Genomic DNA, 19501 nt, shown 5'->3' with positions numbered 1-19501 from the left:
ATTTCCACCTACTGTAACCCAGCCCACTTCCCAGAAGGCTTATTTTTAAAACTGAGATGAAATTTGCATCACAGAAAAACAACACTTCACATGTTCATGGTGGTGGCGTTTTTGTACCATCACGGTGTTGAGCAGACGCCACCTCCTCCAGTTCCAGGGCCGTTTCTTTCTCCAAAAGAAAGCCTCCTCTCCATTAGTCCATGCTGCCCACTTTGCCACTGCGCTTGGGACGTACCCCCTGTGTGCTGGGCTTGCTTGGGACGTACCCCCTGTGTTCCGGGCTTGCTTCTTGTCCTGCTCGTGAGCTAGCCCAGGTATGCCCACAGCACCCCTATGACCAAGGTCTCGCTGCAGAGGGACTCAGTGAGCCACTGGCAGAGCTGGGACTTGAACCCCAGCTGTCTGGGTGCTCCCGTGCCCTAGTGCACACTGTGTCTGGTTTGACACTTGGACTCCTGTCTCACACCTGCTCTCCCCTAGGTGCTGGTTTATCCTGCAAGGAGCCCATGATCAGATATGTGTGGGGGTTCTAGGTGCAGGGCAGACTCGTTCACCCCAGACTAGGTTAAATTCTTTGAGTCGGAAGTTGTACCTGCAACCTGGAATGACTGAAACGCTTGGGTCTCTGGCAAAGTCCCAGCCTCCCCTGGCACAGAGTCTGGCCATGGAGCTTGGGGCTGTAGGGGGAAAGGTGGCACGAGGCCTCCTGGGTAAAGGCAGACAGTTGTCTTGGGCCAAGCTGGCCGCTAGGTCAGTTTTCTGGAGGGGTGAGTGGCAGGAAGGAAAGGGAGGCAAGGGTGTAGTACGGAGAGAAGCCTTGCTGTTGATGTTATTGCCAGAGCTTTGCAGGAAGGGAGGCTTCAGATGGTGAGTTGGTGCCTTATTCATAGAATGGACTTAACACAAACTAAGATGGCTGTGCTCAGTTTTATTGGATCTGCACAGCCAGTATCCTCAGCAGGCCCAGGTGGCAGTCCAGCCAGCTATTACTCCTCTGGGAGGTTCTGAGGGGATGCTTATCCCCTGCTATCTAGAAACAGGCCCAAGAAGCAGGCCAGCTTTCCTTGGCCATATGAAGGTATGTGTCTAGACTCTGTGTGGGGGTGGGTCTGGGCCAGTGAGGAGCATTCAGGGGCTCTGGGACAAGCTGGGGTGTATGTGAGTTGTGATCACTTAGTCAAAGGTACAGTCCTCAGGATGGGAGGGAGGTCGGGTCCGCTGGACCACATGACTAGTGAATTGCAGGGCTGAAATTGGAGTTTGGTCTTAGCTAGGCCAAACAGCCCTCCACAAGGGAGCCAGCCACGGGAAAGAAACGGAAATGAAGTTGGGCCTCCATATCAGCACCCACAAATCCAGCCAACCATAGATGGGAAATATTTGAAGGAGATTGCATATGTGCTTGCATGTGTAGAGATTTTATTCTTTAAACAGCATAACAACTGTTTATGCAGCAGTTACATGGGTTTTTTTGATATTGAGTCTACAAGAGGAAGTCATTTATGTCCAAATATAGTTGCGTTGCTTAATGACAGAGCTGTGCTGAACAATGCATCACTGGGCTTCTTTGTTCCCATTGTACTAACATGATAGAGTGTATTTACACAGATCAAGATGGATAGCATGTGGAATTTTATTTCATCCTCACAGGTAGATGTAATTAATGTCCCCAATTCCAGGTCAGAGATGGTCACTCACTTACCTGAAGTCAGGTTTTGCTGTGTAGGAGCCTTTCTACAAAACTGTGGAATTCCCATCGGGGCCATGACATCATCATTTTGAAAGATACAGGACCCTGGGAGACCTGAGCTATGACAGCACGTGGTACCTGGAGAGGCAGAGCAGGCCTTGAACCAGTGACCTTGACCACATCCCACCTCCTTCCCCAGTCCCTGCCTCCCTTCCCTGCAGCCTGTTCTCTGATAAGGATGTGGGAACACAGGAGCATTTAAAAAAAAATTGTGTGTATCTAGCAACAAGGTCATCGAATGCTACCTTTGTTTGATTTGCTAACTTTTTAGGCTATTTCTAGCATAATAGAGAAGCTGCAAAGACAGAGCAGAGTGTTTTTTCCCTGATCTTCACGTGCAGCCTCTCCTGGACTTTCCTGCCCCCACTAGCTTTGAATCTGTGCGAACAAATCATCAAACTATGCAACTGTGGCCTCCAGTCATTGAACTTCCTTGGTCCCTGGAGTTAACTGAAGCCTACTTCCTTCAGATGCCATCAGATTTGACCTAAGGCCCTGTTTATCTCCCCCACCTCCTCCCAACTCCATCTCGGACACACATTCCACGAAGTCATCGTGTCTCCTTAGCTTCCTCTGCGTTGGGACAGTTTCTCAGACTTTCCCGAGGAGCAGCCAGGCTCGGTAGGATTTGTGCAGTGGTTTGGATGGGTTTGGATGGACTCACAGAAGGACCTACAGGTGAGGGCCATTCTAGTCATTTAGGATGGAAGGTACTAGTGTCAAAACAGCTTTCCCAGGAGGTGCTGGACTTGCTCAACTGCTGAGCTGCTGCTCGTGGGGTTTTCCACCTTGTCGTTTACCTTTTCCTCCTCCTTCCATACTGGCCTCCCAACAGGATGACAGATGGCCAGGCCAAGGGTTGTACAGAGTCAGAACAATCATTTGGTTCGTGATGGGACAGACACAAATAATTCTCATATGCTGCTTCTTTCCTCCTGCCCCTCCTTCTCCCCCTCCTCCTTCTGTATGTGTGTATGTGCATGTCAGATCTGGGGCTTGAAGTCAGGGTTTGGGCACTGTTCCTGAGTTTTAGTGCTCAAGGCTAGCACTCCACCACTCTAAGCCACAGCTCCACTTCTGGTTTTTGGTGGTTAATTGGATAATTGGAGATAAATCTCATGGACTTTTCTTGCCCCAGCTGGCTTCAAACCACAATCTCAGATCTGAGACTCCTGAGCAGCTAGGATGACAGACCCACCAGTGTCTAGCTCTCATATGCTTCTTAATGGATGCTCTGGGCTATATTGATGCTCTGCCTATATTGATCATTTTGTGTGATCCATACCGGGTCCCTCCTGTATAGACCCCGCTTAGCCTCCCCCTACCCCAGGGGGAATGGCAGGTTTTACCCTGTCTCCTGGGTTAGATAGCCACCTAAGTGACTTGAGATTCATTCTTCTGCTTAAGGCATCTGTCTCTTCTTCTTCACCTGTTTATTTATCCAGTCACTTGCTGGCATCACCATGGAACTGTGGATTCTTACTTGACACTTGGGGTTATAATACTATTCCACTTTGTGTGGTTGTTTAAGTTGCTCTATCTTTGATCACTGGGAATCTTTCAAGTGGCTTGCCAGTGAGTGTGCATGTATGTGTATGCATGCGAATGTGTGTGTGTCTGGGCCTTTGTTTGTGGATTGATGTGAGTACCTTGTCTTTCTACCAGCCCTAGTCTGGGAGTCAGCCACTTTTCCAAGGACAGTTGTTTCCTTTTATTGGAGAATAGTCTTATGAAGTGTGATAGTCAGACTTTTTGTTACTATGGCAAATGCCTAAGAGAAACAATAAAGTGGAAAGATTTGTGTGTGTGTATGCTAGTATTGGGGTGCTAGTATTGGGGCGCTAGTATTGGGGCTGGGTGCTGCTTCTGAGCTTTATTTTTGCTCAAAGCTAGCACTCTACCACTTGGGCTACAGCTTTACTGCTGGCTTTTTGGTGGTTAGTTGAAGATAAGAGTCCCTTGGACTTCCTTGCCCCAGCTGGCTTTGAACCTTAATCCTCATATCTCAGCCTCCTGAGTAACTCAGATTCTAGCATGAACCACCGGTGCCCAGTGGAGAGACTTACATTGGTTCATAGTCTCACAGGTTTCAATCCATGGTCAGCAGGCTGCATTGCTTTTGGGCCTGTGTGAGACAGAGCGTGGTGGAAAGGCCTGACAGAGGAAAACTACGCGCCTCCTGGCAGCCAGGAAGCAGATAGGAGTTAAGAGGTAGGCGGGAAAGCCAAGACACACCCTGTAAGGGCGCCCCAGCTGCCCACTTCCTCCAACTAGGCCTCCCAACAGTCTTAGCTCAGAGCCCTTATATCTGATACCTTCGGAAACACCCTCATAGACACCTCTTCCCCTCCCCAAGCTGTGCTGTGTTAATCTCCCCATGCCCAGCATGCAGGAGGCTCACAGTCTCCTTCCTGCAAGGAACACTAACTCCAATATTATTCGTTTGACAAGTGTATTTGGTGAGGCCTTGTCTTGCTCCCTTCCCAGTGCCCAGGCCAGGGGACGAGGTGCTATCGCTGCTGCAGGATAGCTGGGTGCGTAGGAAGCATGCATGGCAGAGGCCCCATCTCCATTTGCAGTGAGGTCACCCAGCCGGTGATGAGGAGGGGCCTGCCATGAGTAATCTGGCCACCATGTTGTGAAGCCTTGTCTTCAATTCACAACTGACTGCCTTCAGGGTGCCAGTACTGGGGCTTGAACTCAGGGGCCTGAGTTTAAGTCCCTGAGCTTTCGTGTTCAAGGCGAGTGCTTTATGACTTTGAGGCACAGCGCCACTTCTGATTTTCCGGTGGTTTCTTGGAGATAAGAGTTTCATGGACTTTCCTGCCCACCCTGGCTTTGAACTGTGACCCTCAGATCTCAGCCTCCTGAGTAGTTAGGATTACGGGCGTGAGCCACTGGTGCCTGGCTCTACAGGGACTTTTATAAGCCAATATTGACTAGAGGTCTAGCTCAAGTTCCTACCTACAAAACAAAGAAACAAAAACATTATCAGGCCTAGTGTGGCAGTGCATGCCTACAATCCCAGCTACTTGAGAAGTAGAGACTGGGGGGAAAAAATCACACTTTGAAGCCAACGATAGGCAAAAAGTTAGTGAGAACCCTAATTCAGACAAGTTAGACATACATAATATGTGTCTATAATGTCATTGACAGAACCCAAGCCAGCCCTAGCAAAAAATAACTCAAGACATTATCGAAAAACTAACAAAATCAAGAAAGGGGCTGGGAGCAGGGCTCAAGTGATAGAGCACCTGCATAACAAGTTTGAAGCCCAGAGTTCAAACCTCAATACCACCAAAACAAACAATAACAACCAAAAAAAAAAAACCAAACAAACAAACCCTCCAAAGCAGTATCTCAGCTTTATACCTAGAAGTCAGTACTTCTTTGGTTGAGCTTTGCTATGTGTAGCCAAGCTCCAGGTGAGCAGTGAGCGTCCTGTGGGTTTGGCTTTACAAGCTATAATTTGTAAATCTCCCACCTGAAGCCAAAAGACAAAACAAAACAAAACCACCTGCTGGGAATTACAGGAGCCCTGGGCTTGTGAGTCAGAATACCCACCATGCCCCTCCTACTCTTGTGTAGATCTGTACTTTTGGCTTTGAGTATTCGGATCTCTCCTTCTCCTTCCATTTTTTTAAAAAGAGATAGAATCTCACTTTTGTAGCCGAAGCTGGCCTTGAATTCCCAGTTCTGCCTCGGCTTTCTGAGTGCTGGGATTACAGGCATGTGACACCACACCCAACCTGCCTTCCGTTCTTGGACCAGAGACGTTAATTCTCCCATCTGAAGCCAGCGATTGCTTGCACTTTCAGTAAGAAAAGCCAGTAGTGTGTTTTGAAAGTTCTCTGGGTAATTGAGATCAACAACCAGCGTTGAGAAACAGCTCAGCACCCTGCTCCAGCTCCCTTCTAAAGGATTGGAAAGGTGAGCCTCAGCTCCCCCAGGTTAAAAATTAGAGACTGAGCGAGAAGAGCAATGTATCCTATCTTCCCAGTTCCAGGCCTCAGAGATCCTGGCAGCTCTGCGGGCTCTGGTAAGGCCTTTACTTCAAGGGTGGCTACCATGTCCATGTGTGTCCTGTAGGCTTTGTTTGGCTACAGCCACCCACCTCCACCGCACAGCTCTGCAGTCTTGAAAAACTGACCACCTCTGTCCCTGCTTTAATGGCATGGTGGGAAATTTCCCCGTACAACTGGAAAAATAGTCTTAAAATAGCGAAAGTAGAAAAGCAGACGGTTCTGATTGTGCCGGCCAAAATATGGATGGTTAAAGCCCAAACCATTTATAGTGCATTTATTTCACTTTGGGTTTTTAATGCACGGGGGATGGGGAGGGTGAGGTCGCTACAGAATTCTCTGCCCAAGCAAATTCTGTCCCAGCTGTGGCTGACATTTTGGGCCTTTAAAACTCACACTGGACCAAGGCAGACAGGGAAGGAATCTAGTCCCTCTGGGAGTGCCTCAATGTACAGCTCTGATCGGGGGTGTGTGTGTGAAACACTCCAAGAGCGGTACATCTAGAAGAGCACTTTCTAGAAGGAAGGAGACTCGTGTCTCATCAGCCTTTCTCCTTCTGTACAGCCTAGAAAAAGCCAGCTTGAGAGAGAGCCAGTGACCTGCTAAGGGACACAGAACAGACTCGCTCAGAAATGGAGAGGGCATACATTCCTCTGCTCACGACCCAGAGCTCTTGCCAGCCTCCCGCTGGGCTTTTGGGGGGAGATGGATGGAGGAAGCCTACCTAGCTTTGAAGAAAGTTGGACCTCGGAGTGGGCGTGGCACCAGGAGTTGGCACAGATGCAGACAGCGAGTTGTGCTTTCTGATAGTTCCTAGGTCAGGCTGTGGTGGGAGGAAGAAGTTGACAGAGGGAGAAAAGGGGTGAAGAGGACAGAGGGGGGCTGACTCTGTTGTCAGCTCGGTGCGGCACAGGCATGGCGTGCTCCCAGAATGCCGTGGGTGGGAACAATGCCGGGGCTTCAAACCACAGCATGGCATGACGGTAGTGTCAGCCATCGGGTACTCTTCCCTACCCAAGGAGAAATCCAGAGGTTGAGCCCAAAGAAACTCAGTGATGGCTTCCGTTCCAAGTTCTTTCTGCCCTTCTGCCCCCCATCATCAAGATGTTAGCTTTTGATCTCCAGATTCGTTTCCTCATGGTTACAGAATGGCCAAGACTGCTCCAGACCTCTCACCCATTCAGAGAGGAGTTAATGTGCTTTCTTCTCTGTCTTTTTATTAGAGAATAAATGTTCTTCCATGTGCTTTATTGGACCCCTCTAACTGTGAGGAAGGCTGGCAGAGGTGAGCAGGATAGTCATGATTAGCTGTGGCTAAGGTGGAAAGTTCTAGAAGTAGTTATGTAATGGGAGTGAATGAGCCAATTAGATGACAATCAATGGCTGGGGGTGGGGAGGGAGACCAAATACAAAGGGGCAAAGGTAAGTCTCGGGGTAGAAATACAGCACCTGTTACACTGGGGTCCTGGCCCATGATACAGGTTTCTCTTGCTAATAATAAGCCCTCCTTATGGTAGGCAAGGGTCTTCTATTTTCATCTGTTTTATTTTAATTTGGGGGAAAAAATAAACCTTGCTGATCAATTCACCCTAATGGATGTGATCCAGAGTTTGGAACCTGGTATCCTTGCTTCTGGTGTGATTCATGACCCCGTGGAGAAGAAGGGGAGCCCTGCCCTGTGTGTGAGCTCCTGGTGGCAACTGGGACCTCTGACCCCATCCAGAGAACACCGGGTCCCTCAGTTAACGTGGGGTCCCAGGCCACCCACACTTCGGTCCAACATGGCTTGCAATTTGAGGGCTCCCAGGGCAGCTGTTCAAGTGTGACAGGGCATCTCACAGAGCCCCCTGAAAGGTTGATGATCCGATGACAGCTTTATTACAAAGCATAGAACTCAGGAAGTACCAAATGGAAGGGAGATGTGGGGTGAGATCTGGGGAAGGTCGGGTACAAAGCTCCCCTGCTCTGAGAAGCTGGGTGCAGCGCTCTCTCTCTCTCTCTCCCTGTCACCAGCCAAGGAGCCCCTGAGCTCCCACATCAGAGGTTGGATGTCCTCATCATCGCTGACTAAATCATGGGCTCTATGGGGGAACTGTCTCCAGCCTGCTCCCCTCCGCAGTGTTAGGGTGTGGCCGAGAGGTGCAGTGCTCTAATCCTGCTTGTTCCCTGGGACCAGCTTCTTCCCGGGAGTCACCCGTCGGTGTTATCTTGGGGGCTCTCACAAGGCCTCCTTATGAATGAGTCCTGCCCTGGCTCTCAGGAAAGCCCCAGGGGTTCACAGTGCTGTGCCAGGAGTCAAGCACAAAGAGCAGCCACGTTTTATCATACCCATTTGCTTGCTGTCGCTCACACCCTGGCGCCTGTCCCACCACTCTCCATGGGTTTGATGGATGAGGAGGCACTGGGCCTTGAACCTTTAGAAAAGAGACAAAACAAGCCATGCCTGAAGGGCAGTTCAAGTTCAGGTCTGTGTAGCCTAAGCAGAAGAAAGGATGGGAGCCGAGTGCTTCCTCTGAGCCCAGGGCAGGGCTGGGAGAAGTAGAAGAGCGCCAGCTGGCCCCCAGCCCGCAGGAGGGCTCCTCCCAGGCTGGCATCTCCCCTTCCTGGCTCCCTCTGCCCGCACCTGGTCCTATGCTCTCGTGACTCTCCCCTGCTTGTGGAGAGGGCTAACTAACCTCCTTTCCCAACACAGCCACAGGCAGGGACTAATAGACTCACCCTTACCACTCCTCCAATGCCCTCACACACTCACAGAGCCCAAGACCTGGAGAGAAAGGCAAGGAATGGGGGTAGAGGTCCAATGTCCAGGCTCTAGAGTCTTAAGGGCCTGAGCTCAAACCCAGCTCCAGCACTATACTCTACACAGTGGTCAGAAGTATTTCTTGCCACATTCTTCCTCAGTTTCCCCATCTGTAAAACAGGAATCGCTACAGAAGCCAGTGGGATCATGAGACCCAGTGCTCTGGTGTTCGGGCGTGGGGCAGCCAGGGCGGGGAAGGTGTCATCCATACATCTTAGTAACAATTACAATGATCTCACTCTATCACTAGTAGCCAGCAGCAGGATTTGGAGCCTAACGGGAAGTGTTCTTCCAGAGTTGCCCACATGGGGACCGTGTCCCTGCCTTCAGGGACTGGGTCATACTCCAGCCATAGGCTTGGGGACCGAGCAGGGGGACCTCAGACTCCAGAGGTGCGGTGTATGTTGGGAGGATGGGTTGAGAGAAATGGGGAAAGTGACTCAGCCCTTCTGTCCTTGAGTATCTGTGCTGCAGGTAGCTGGGGACATTCCAGAAGGCATCACAAGAGGAGGAGGGGTAAGCTTGGGCAGGACCACTAGAGACTGAAGAGGGCATTGTAAAACAGCAGAGGTAGTGGCAGACAGGGAGAGGCCCGTCCAGAGATCAGCCCTGGAGGCTACTGCCCCCCCCCCACCCCCCAACACCTCCTGATGCAGAACTAATGCCCAGGCCCTTTAGAGCCACCATCTGGCATGACCCTTGCTTACTAAAGCACAAGTGCATCCTGACCTAGAGGCAGGCGTCTTTCTGTCAGTGTAGAGAGAGGCCCAGCAGCAGAGCCTCATCAAGCAGAACTTGCAGTCCATAAGGAGAGACCTTAAAGCATAACAGGCCCAAATTCAATAGCCTGAACCCCAGCTCACTTCCTTATGTATAGTCAACCCTGGTGAGGCAAACCAGTGTCCTGTAGTCCCAGGCCTTTCTGGACCCCTTGAACCCCCACTTCAAAGCCAGCCCCACAGTGTAGAGCCAGCATCTTAGGTGGAGGTCCTGAATGCTGAGCCTCCCTCCCTGCCCAGACTCCCTTATCTGCAGTGCCTTGTGATTGACACATTAGGCAAGCCAATGAGAAAAAGACTCAAGGAACCTCCATGTGGCTGTGAGCCAGGTCCAAGTGGCAGCCCCGGGTGGTCTTCAGGGGTGCTTGGCTGCCCCCCCACCTTGTTTCAGGAACCTTCCAGCTGACTTCCACCTTACTGTGGTCTTTCTAGCCTCCACCCAAGTCTGACTCAGGAGCTGACTCTGTTTCTTCCATTTCAGACGTTCCTCGTCCGCCGAGACAGCGGCTCGAAGCACCTGGTGTTGTGTGTTCACTTCCACTGTCTGGATGACAGCTCCTCTGAGGTGCTGGAGTACACCATAAGAGAAGAAAGATCCAGTAAGTCCTCGTCCTCCCCTCTTCCCCCTCCAGCTCACTTCCCCCTCTCAGCAGCAGCAGCAGCCATAATAACCCATAATAACCACAGCCTCTCCTCTCTACACCCACTGTGTTTAAAAGTCAAAGAATGAAAATTCGTTCAGCCTGCTGATGCTCCTTGGCCAGACCTGAGTGCTAGAGAGAGGGAAGAAAAGAGGGGAAAAGAAAATGTCTGCCTTCCCCACCCCTGGTCCCAGTGACATCTTAGCCTACACACAAATGGTGATAAGAGGGGCTGGGAAGGTGGCTCAATGGTAGAGCGCTTGCCTTGCATGCCTGAGGCCCTGGGTTCGATTCCCAGCACCACATAAGCAAAAAGAAAAAAAAGCCAGAAGTGACACTGTGGCTCAAGTGGTAGAGCGCTAGCCTTGAGCTGAAGAGCTGAGGGACAGTGCCCAGGCCCAGAGTTCAGGCCCCATGACCGGACCCAAAAACAAACAAACAAACAAAAAAAAACAAATGGTGACAAGACAAGTCCTTTGGTTCTGTGGAGCCTCAGCATCCCCTTCTGTCCAATGGACATACAGTCCCCGTGCCTATGTGTGTCTCCAAGCTTTGTGAGGTTCAAGTGCAGGCTGAAAGGCAAATGCGCTATGTGTGTGTACAAAGGAGGCCTGGGCCTTGATGGAAAGCTGTGTGGGGTCTCCGGTGCTGGGGTGGGGTTTTGCTGATGGATAAGATTTTCAGATTTGGGCCTCTCTAGACTTCTGGGTTCAGCATCAACCAGTCCCTTCCTCCTCTCATGACCAAGCCTGTGTATACCAGGTGTTAACAGAGAAATCCATGGAATGTTCTAAACATTGCTGGCATCCTCTGAGAAGTCATGTTGCCCAGTCAGAAGCACAGTCACATTAAAGAAGTCTCTTTAAATATTCACAGCCAGTGGCTCTGCCTACGTCCTGGCTCTGCTCAGGACGTAGAGATTGGGAGGACTATAATTTGAAGCAGATGATGAGAAGTGACAGCAATGTCAGGTGGAGAGTCATGGTGGGGGAACATGGACATACAGAAGCTTCATTTGCTGGGTGTAAGGACTTTCACCCAGAAGACGCTACCTTCTGCGCATATGCAAGATTCCTTTTCGACAGGAACCTGTGGGTGACAAAGGCTCTGGCACATTCAGCATGTGGCCTCCAGTTTCTTAGGGCTTAGTGCATCCTACATGCTAGAAGGGAAAAGATCCTGGAGGAGCCTTGAGGGTAGGTCTTACTGTCCAGGCTTGGAGTGGGTGTGCCCCTTTTGCTCACATTTTATTGGCAGGAACTCTCAATCACCTGATCAAACTTACTTGCAAGGAAGCCTGGGAAATGTAGTCCACACACGTACTTAAGAAAAAGCAGACAACCTAGATTTTCATGAGCTGCCAGGATTCTGCCCCCTGTGTGTGTGGGGGGGGGGGGGGGGGTGGGGGGGGCGTGCTTTGGGGCAGATAGAGTAGAACTGGGACAGGCTGTTCATTTATATAGGCATGTGTATAGCCAACTTAAATGAGTAGAGTCTAGAGGTGAGGGGTAAAGAAGGAGTGGTAAAGAAAGTAGGGTTCTCTAAGAGGGATAGGACTGTTATATTTCCGCAGACCAAGTACTTAGTGTCTTATGGTAACTATAGATGAGGTTGTTTGGGGGAAGGAAGGTACATGTACTGTTCTCCACGAACCTGAGTTCTTTCTTATGTGGCCAGCAGCAGGTATTGTCTGTAGGTGTTTCTAGGACCAGAGGAGGGAGTGTTGCTCAAGGGCAGGGACCCAAAGTTTCTTGAAAAAAATCAAGAGGGGAAATAAGCCAAACCAGCGCCCTGTCTGGTTCTGCTTTTCTCCTTTGGGCCTGTGCCCTTCCCACATTGCCATCCCCGCCTCCACCATCATTTCTAGGTCTTTGCACCCCAAATACAACACAGGTCCAGGAGACTGTATCTGATTTCATGACTCATTTCCAATTAATAGCTCATGAAAGAAAAACCAGAATTGGGCAGTAGTTAACAGGCTAAAAATGGGTGTAAAAAGAACTTCAGTTTAAAACTGGCCCAATCTGGAATGCAGCATGGGCAAGTGGGAGTTGATGACCAAGGAACAGTTGGGTTGGGGGATGGAAAATAACTCGGGGGAAGCTGAGAGGGTAAGGAGTCATTCTTAGGTCATTCTGACCTAATGACATTCTCACTGAAGACAGGCCAAGATGGACAGACACCACCTGACTTCCAGTAGATGAAACACTTGGTCTGATATTGAGGTCAGTCAGATAGCAGGGGTAGGATGGTCTTGCTAAAACTGGATTTTTACAAGAAAGCACACAAAGTAACTTAGGAGAAAGTCCAGGGACCTGAGTAAAGTTTGATATGGTAAAAAGGAAAAAATTCCATGAATCCCAAGACACACCAGAACTTTCAGGAAGGAAAGAGCTTATGTCCCTGAGTCCTGTCTTCCTCCCAGACCAGTAGAATTCTACCTCCTGGTAGAATTTCACTTTCCATTTTAAAACTTAAGAATTCAGGCTGAGCACTGTTGGCTCATACCTGTAATCCTAGCTACTGTGGAGGCTAAGATCTGAGGACCACGGTTTGAAGCTAGCCTGGTTAGGACAGTCCATGAGATTCTTTCCTCCAATTAACCACCAAAAAAAGGGGAGGGGCTGGAAGTGGAGGTGTGGCTCATGTGGAAGAACACCAACCTTGAGCAAAAAAGCTCAGGGATAGTGTCTTGAGTTCAAGCCCCAAAAAAGCTCAGGGATAGTGCCTTGAGTTCAAGCCCCAAGAACAACACACACACACACACACACACACACACACACACACACACACACACACACACACCCCAAAACCAAAATACAAACAAAAAATTTCATGTAACCTAACTTTTCTAATCAATCCTTGTTTGAGCACATTGTCCATAAACATCCATTAAGCGTGCCTGTGCTTTTTATTTTTTATTTTTGGTTGGTCATGGGGCTTGAACTTTGGGCCTGGGCATTGTCCCGTAGCTCTTCATCTCAAGGCTAGCACTCTAGCACTTGAGCCACAGCGCCACTTCTGGTTTCCTGGTGGTTCATTGGAGATAAGAGTCTCACGGACTTTCCTGCCCGGGGCTGGCTTTGAACCGTGATCCTCAGATCTCAGCCTCCTTAGTAGCTAGGATTATAGGTGTGAGCCACTGGCTCCCGGCTGCCTGTGCTTTTTGTCTGCTCTGTCCCATACTTCCATTCCCTGGGGCCTACCACTAGAGCAAAGGCCAGACAGTGTCAAGGAGCCAGCAAGTGGTCTGTCACTCACTGCTCCAACCTGCACTCTCTCTGTTCTGTCCCATACCCATAACCATGTGGGAAGAACACAGTCTGTGGAAGCCACAGAGCCTGTTCAGTCCCAGCGCTGAGTCTTCCTATGTGACCAGGGCATGGGACGGCGCCTCTTCAGGCTCCAAGTCCTTGTCTGTGAGGACAAAGATGGCCTCCCTCAGAGAGTTCTGGAAGGAGCCAATGTGTCCAGAGTGCCTGAGACTTGAGCCACTGTGGCCAGGGCGGGGGAGGGGTAGGTTGAAGAGGAAGTGGTCAGGGGAAGGCCCAGGCCTGGACCTGGAGCCTACACTGGGGTTCCCCACCCAGAGCAGAGGAAGGGGATGAGATAAGGGGGTGCCCCGAAAGTGAGTGGTCAGCCTCCGCTGAGGCCCCACACCAAACATTCCCTTTGACCACTTCTGTGTTTCTGGGAGCTTGGAGTGTTCTGTAGTTTCTTTGAAAAACACTGAGCCAGTCAGTTCAGGGCAGTCAGTCTTGCTGCCATAACAAACAACCTTACACCCCAGTGGCTCGCACAGAAATAACTTGGATGTACCAGTGTGCATGTATGTATGTGACCTGTGTACCCAAAGCAACATGAGTATATCTCTCACTTGTGTGATAGGCCGGCTGAGGCTTTTAACAATAATGTCTTTATGCTTTAGTGCAACTAGAAGAGCAACATAGGTTGGGGAAGGGAGAGAGAAAGAGAGAACCTGGGGGAGGGAGGGAGGGAGAGAGAGAGAGAGAGGAGAGAGAAAGCAGAATTTCATGATAGCTCTGGAAGGTTCCACTTAGAAACGGCAGCCACCACTTCCCTGAGCATCTCATTGGCTAAACCAAGTCACATGGCCAGGTCAGCCACCAATGGGACGGAATATATATATATAATCCTTCTGTGTATATGTGCATCCAGCATGGAGAGAAAGTAACTCTCTTCTGAACAAGAAGTGCATGAGGAATGGGAACCAACAGAAGAGGCTGGGCAAAAGGCATATGTAATGAAGCCAGACAGCAATGGATGAGGGTTTCCAGGCCTCTGGGTAGCAGCCCTGCCCCCTTGGTGTCTGAAATAGGCCATCTTGCCAGGAGAAGACTACAACAAAAGTACCCCTTACCGAAAATGCTTGGAATCAAAAGTATTTTGGACATAGGGATTTTTTGGGGGGTTGGAATACTTATGTATACTTAATGAGAGATACTATGGGAAACAGGATCCAAGTCTAAACACAAAACATTCATAAACACAAAACATTCATTGTCCCGTATGTTCAAGATGTATCTTAGGCACATAGCCTGAAGGTTAACTCTTAGAATGTTTTGGCACTTTAGCCTTCTGACTGCAGTTTGTCAGCTGTACTTGTGTTGGCTCTAAAAGTTTGAGATTTGGGAGTATTCCAGTTTCCAGTTGGGGGTGTTCAACTTGTACCTACTTTTTTGTTAATGTGCTTAGAAGGTGGTTACAATGGCATATTTATGGATGCCATTTTCCTGATGGCTGTTAAAAAAAGAAAGAAAGAAATGAGGAGAAAGGGTGGGAAGGAAGAGGAAGGGGAGGAGGGAGGATGAGGATGAACAGTTAGCCCCTCTCTGGAAGAGGAATCCGGAGGCAGTGATGACGGAGTGGTGTGGTATGGCCCATGCAGGAAGTGCCACCACCTGGCATTCACTGTCAGAGCCTCAGCCCACTTCACTCCCTGCTGTTCCCTCCATCTCCCTGACTCCTGGCTTCCAAAGCACCTACCTGGCTAGCTCAGGTAGGATGTCTCCTCACCTGACCAAATTTCCCACTCTTGGGTGTGTGACTTTAGATCAAGTCATTGATGTGGGTACTGTCTCCAGGGCAAGTATGGTGACCCCTTCATACTCTTTGGCTGGTGATCACCACCACTGTAGCAGGAAGTCCTGTAGCAGGACTTTTAACCCAAGCAAGGGAAAGATTGTAGGTGCGTCCTCCTGGGCAGTAGAGTATATAGCTAGGGCAGAGTGTCCCCAGGATGCCTTGGATTTCTCTTGGTGCTCCTGAGTTACTGGAATGACATTTAATCTGTGTTTGAATCAAGATGGACCAAGCCTATCAACAGATTTAGTCTGCTGAATAATAACCATTATTCATAAAGGAAAGGTTGGTATAGAGAAGGTAGCCTTAACCTTTTAGCTGGAAGCAGTATTGTCAATTGGATCTTTGTGGATCTTGCATTTGATCAATGCAAACCCTATTTATGTTTTATTTTGTTTGTGTGCCAATCCTGGGGCTAGAACTCGGGGTCTGGAGGCTGCCCCTGAGCTTTTTTTTTTTCTTTTTCCTCAAAGCTAATGATCTACCACTTGAGGCAGAGTTCAACTTTTAACTCTTTGGTAGTTTACTGAAGTTAAGAATCTCACAGATTTACCTGCCCAGGCTGGCTTCAAACTGTGAGGCTCAGACCTCAGCCTCCTAAGTATCTAGGATTACAAGTACCAATACCTGGCTGCAAACCTTGTTTTTAAGAACATGAGCTTTGAGCCAGGTACCAGTGGCTCACGCCTGTAATCCTAGCTACTCACGTGGCTGAGGTCTGAGGATCACGGTTCAAAGCCAGCCCAGGCAGGAAAGTCCATGAGACTCTTATCTCCAATGAACCACCAGGAAACCAGCAGTAGCGCTGTGGCTCAAGTAGTAGAGCACTCGCCTTGAGCTGAAGAGCTCAGGGACAGTACCCAGGCCCAGAGCTCAAGCCCCACGACTAACCAAAAACAAAAAAAGAACATGAGCTTTGGAAAGATGGACAGTGCTGCAAAGACAGACAGTTCTGGGCTTTTCTTGGAATATTCAGCAGGCTGCCAATCTGTGAGATGGGATGATGAAGAGGAACCAATCACTTAGCATGCACAAGGCTTGGGCCCCCCTTGCCTGCATGTGGACATAGACAGGAGCTGCAGGTTGCAACAGCTATTCCAGCCCAAGTGTAATGAATGCTGAATTCACATTAGCAGCTAGAATTAACATGCAGATCACACCTCCCAGCCTCACTTCCTGCCCTGCCCAGCCCAAGAAACCAGTACATTTCTTATAGCCCATTACCCATGGAGGGATGGGCAAAAATAGCCATAGTTCACTTCCTTCTGATTTCACCATTCTCTTTTTTTTACCATGCAAACCTGAAGTTGGATTGAGGGGAGAGGAGGAGACAACTCACTCCAAAATCTTTCTTGTAAAATTTTGGCAAACTTCCTCTCTGTATGTGCCTGTACTAAGGCTGTACACTCAGCTTTTTGCTCAAGGCTGACACTCTATACCACTTCAGCCTCAGCTCCACTTCTGTCTTTTTGGTGGTTAATTGGAGATAAGAGTGTCATTTTCCTGCCCAGTCTGGCTTCAGACTGCAGTTCTTAGATCTCAGCCTCCTGAGTAGCTAGGATTACAGGGGTGAGCCACTGGTACTTGGCCTTGGTAAAGTTTTCTAAATAGATTTTGAATCATAGTCATTTTTCAGTCCTCCTTCATCCACTTAAAACTTTTGGTATGAACTTTCTCTAACAATGAAACATTCCAAAGTCTTTGTTGCCATTAAGTATGTGCTGAATGGCTTTTCAGGGAAGGTACTTATGACGGCCTCTCTGAGACAGGACCCCTGGCATTGACTCAGCAGAGTAACAAGACACACATGTATTTAATCCCTGTAGGGAAGACTGTCCAAATTGCTTGACTATGAGTGTGTGCTTGGGGCATGACAGCTCATGACTCAAGCCAGGTGTCAAGGTGCATGCTTGTCATCCAGGTATGAGGGGAGGCTAAGGCAATGGGATTGTAAATGCAAAGCCATCTTGTCTACAGAATGAGACCTTGTCTCAAAACAAACAAAAAAGCGCACCCCCTCACCAGACTGATTGAAAGGGCAATAAACCCAGGGCTCCTTTGGGCCTTGGAAGTTGAGAATCATTAGGATGAAGAGCAAGCAAGTGGTGCAAGAGGAGCAGCTTGGGAAGCTGAAACGTCAGCCTGCCTCAGAGCTCAGAGGCAGGCCGGAGGACGTGGACAGGGCCCAGGTCTGTTAGGGGTGAGGCAGTGGAAGAGGAGGCTGGAATTGAAGGATTCGCCAACTCGCCAAGGGCTGTGACAATCACCTTACACAAAGGTTTGGAACAGGAAGTAGCCCGTGAGATTGACAGCTCAGAAACACTGCATGGAAGGTGACCAAGACTGCCAGGACAGAGGCCGAGGAGGGAGGGACTGCAGAAACTTGCCTTGGCTGATGGCATGGTGGCTGCCCAGGAATGGGGGTTGAGAGCTAAGGAGAGGGGCAGGCTCTGCAGCAGCCACAGGACAGGATAGGACAAGAGGACAGGACAGGACAGGAGGACAGGACAGGACAGGAGGACAGGACAGGACAGGGAGCCCCCTGGGTAAGAAGCCAGGTGCAGCAGTACCTCTCCAGGACTTGTGGGCAGAGTTCTGGTGGAGGAGTAGGTTCTTCTCGGAGGAAGTGGACTGGGAAGGAGGCTCACAGACATGGAGAAGGCCCATCTCCAAGCCCAGGCCCTTGGAGGCCAGAGGAGGAAGTGGGTTGGTTGGTGTCACCGGTGGCCTGGGCTTTTGTGCACATGGACTGCCACCTACAGGGCCCCACTGTTTGGGGGGAGAGTCCCTTTCTCTTGAGGGCTGACAGGAGGGCCGGGCCTGGTGCCCTGGGTTTCTTGTCATAGGCATGGGTTGTCATAGCTCTCAGCATGAATCCATGTGTGCAGCTATAACAAAACACCCGGGATTGGACAATTGACAGAGATGAGAAATTTATATCTACTGGAAGCGGGGAAGACCAAGATTCCATTCCAGTGTCTGGTGAGGACTGGTCTCTGCACCAAGATGGTGCCACCCTGTGGAGAGGTGGATCACAGTGTCCTCTTTCATAAGGACCTTGGGGCTAAGGATATAGTTTAGTGACAAAGCACCTGCCTACCATGCAGGGGGCTGGGGTTCTAATCCCAGTACTATTAAACAAACTAACACAAACAAATAAATGACTTAATCCTTTTCCCAAAAGAGGAACCTGTATGGCCCAATGCCCTTAAAGACCCCACCCCACATAGACCGGCACTCTTTAATGAGGACACTAATCCCACTTCTGAAGGTAGCTTCCCGTGACTTACCACCTCCTCACCTCCTAGGACCCTACCTCTTAATCCTGTTGCAATATGGGTTAGTTTCTTGGGCTACCACAGATGAATTGGGGGCAGAAGCAGGGATTACCGGTATTCACACCACTGCAACATGGAAAGGAGATCACATTTGCATCTGGGCCATCCACTTAACCCTACCAGCTATTTCTACCACCCTCTACTGTGCTTCATAAAAAGCCAATACTCTGAAGATTCTTCACTCATGAAACAGATTTATACTAGCAGGTAAAAGACTAACGTCATCATAAAATCGGGTTCCCTGAAAGGAGCGTGTGCATTGTAACAGCAGTGAAAGGCACTATAGCTACAGTGGCAGAGGGGCGGGCAGAGCAGGGGGCACTTGTGCTGTATCAGGCTGACCGCATCCCCTCCCCCCTGCCTGTCTTCCCTACAAGGCGTCTTAAACCAGTGGTAGGGTTGCACATTTCCTTCATGTTCTTGTACGTTCAGAGCCATTTCCTCACCGAGCAGGGGCTCCTGGAAGAGCGATCACCTGTACATCCCTGTCTACAACCACATGCCTCATTCCCACTGCCTCCAGTATGCCTGGCTTGCTCTCTACCTCCAGACCTCTCAGCATGGAGTTTGTGTCTGGGTTTGTGAATGAGTACCTAGCACTCCGGTGATGCTCATGATGGTTACTTGTATGGCCCAAGGGTGTGGCTTAATGGTAGAATGTGTCTGTAGTATATGAAAGGCTCTCTCTGCACTACTATGTGTGTGTGTTCCTACATACACACACACACACACACACATACACAAATTAACTTGTGTCTTCCTCATCCCTAACTGCTCTCTTCCCATGTGGCATAGGTCTTAGAGTTAGTAAATTTGGGTTTGGCTGGGCATGGTGATGCACACCTGTAATCCCAGCTACATTGGAGGTGGGAAGATCATAGTTCCAAGTTCAGCATAGAGCAAACAGTGTTAGACTCTATTTGAAAGATAAACTAAAAGCAGAGAGACAAGAAGTGTGGCTCAAGTGGCAGTTTGCTTGCCTAAGCAAAGAACAAAGGTCCAGACTCAGTACTTCAAAAAAAAAAGGGGGGGGTGGCCCAGGTTTGGTCATGTCTGGCATATAAGCAG

General features: G+C 49.6%; 1 protein-coding gene across 1 annotated transcript in view; it reads left to right on the top strand.

Moving 5' to 3' along the window:
- The window catches only part of Rin3 (Ras and Rab interactor 3), an 88759-nt gene that overhangs the window by 23804 nt on the left and 45454 nt on the right, over positions 1 to 19501 (top strand). Inside the window, exon 3 of the mRNA XM_042692727.1 lies at positions 9833 to 9950. Coding sequence (XP_042548661.1) covers positions 9833 to 9950 — 118 coding nt within the window. The remainder of the gene's footprint in view (positions 1 to 9832; positions 9951 to 19501) is intronic.

The sequence above is a fragment of the Dipodomys spectabilis genome, unplaced genomic scaffold (assembly GCF_019054845.1).
Source record: "Dipodomys spectabilis isolate Male_0828 unplaced genomic scaffold, ASM1905484v1 ptg000157l, whole genome shotgun sequence".
NCBI classification, from domain to species: Eukaryota; Metazoa; Chordata; class Mammalia; order Rodentia; family Heteromyidae; genus Dipodomys; species Dipodomys spectabilis.
This window is presented reverse-complemented; position numbering and strand designations above follow the sequence as displayed.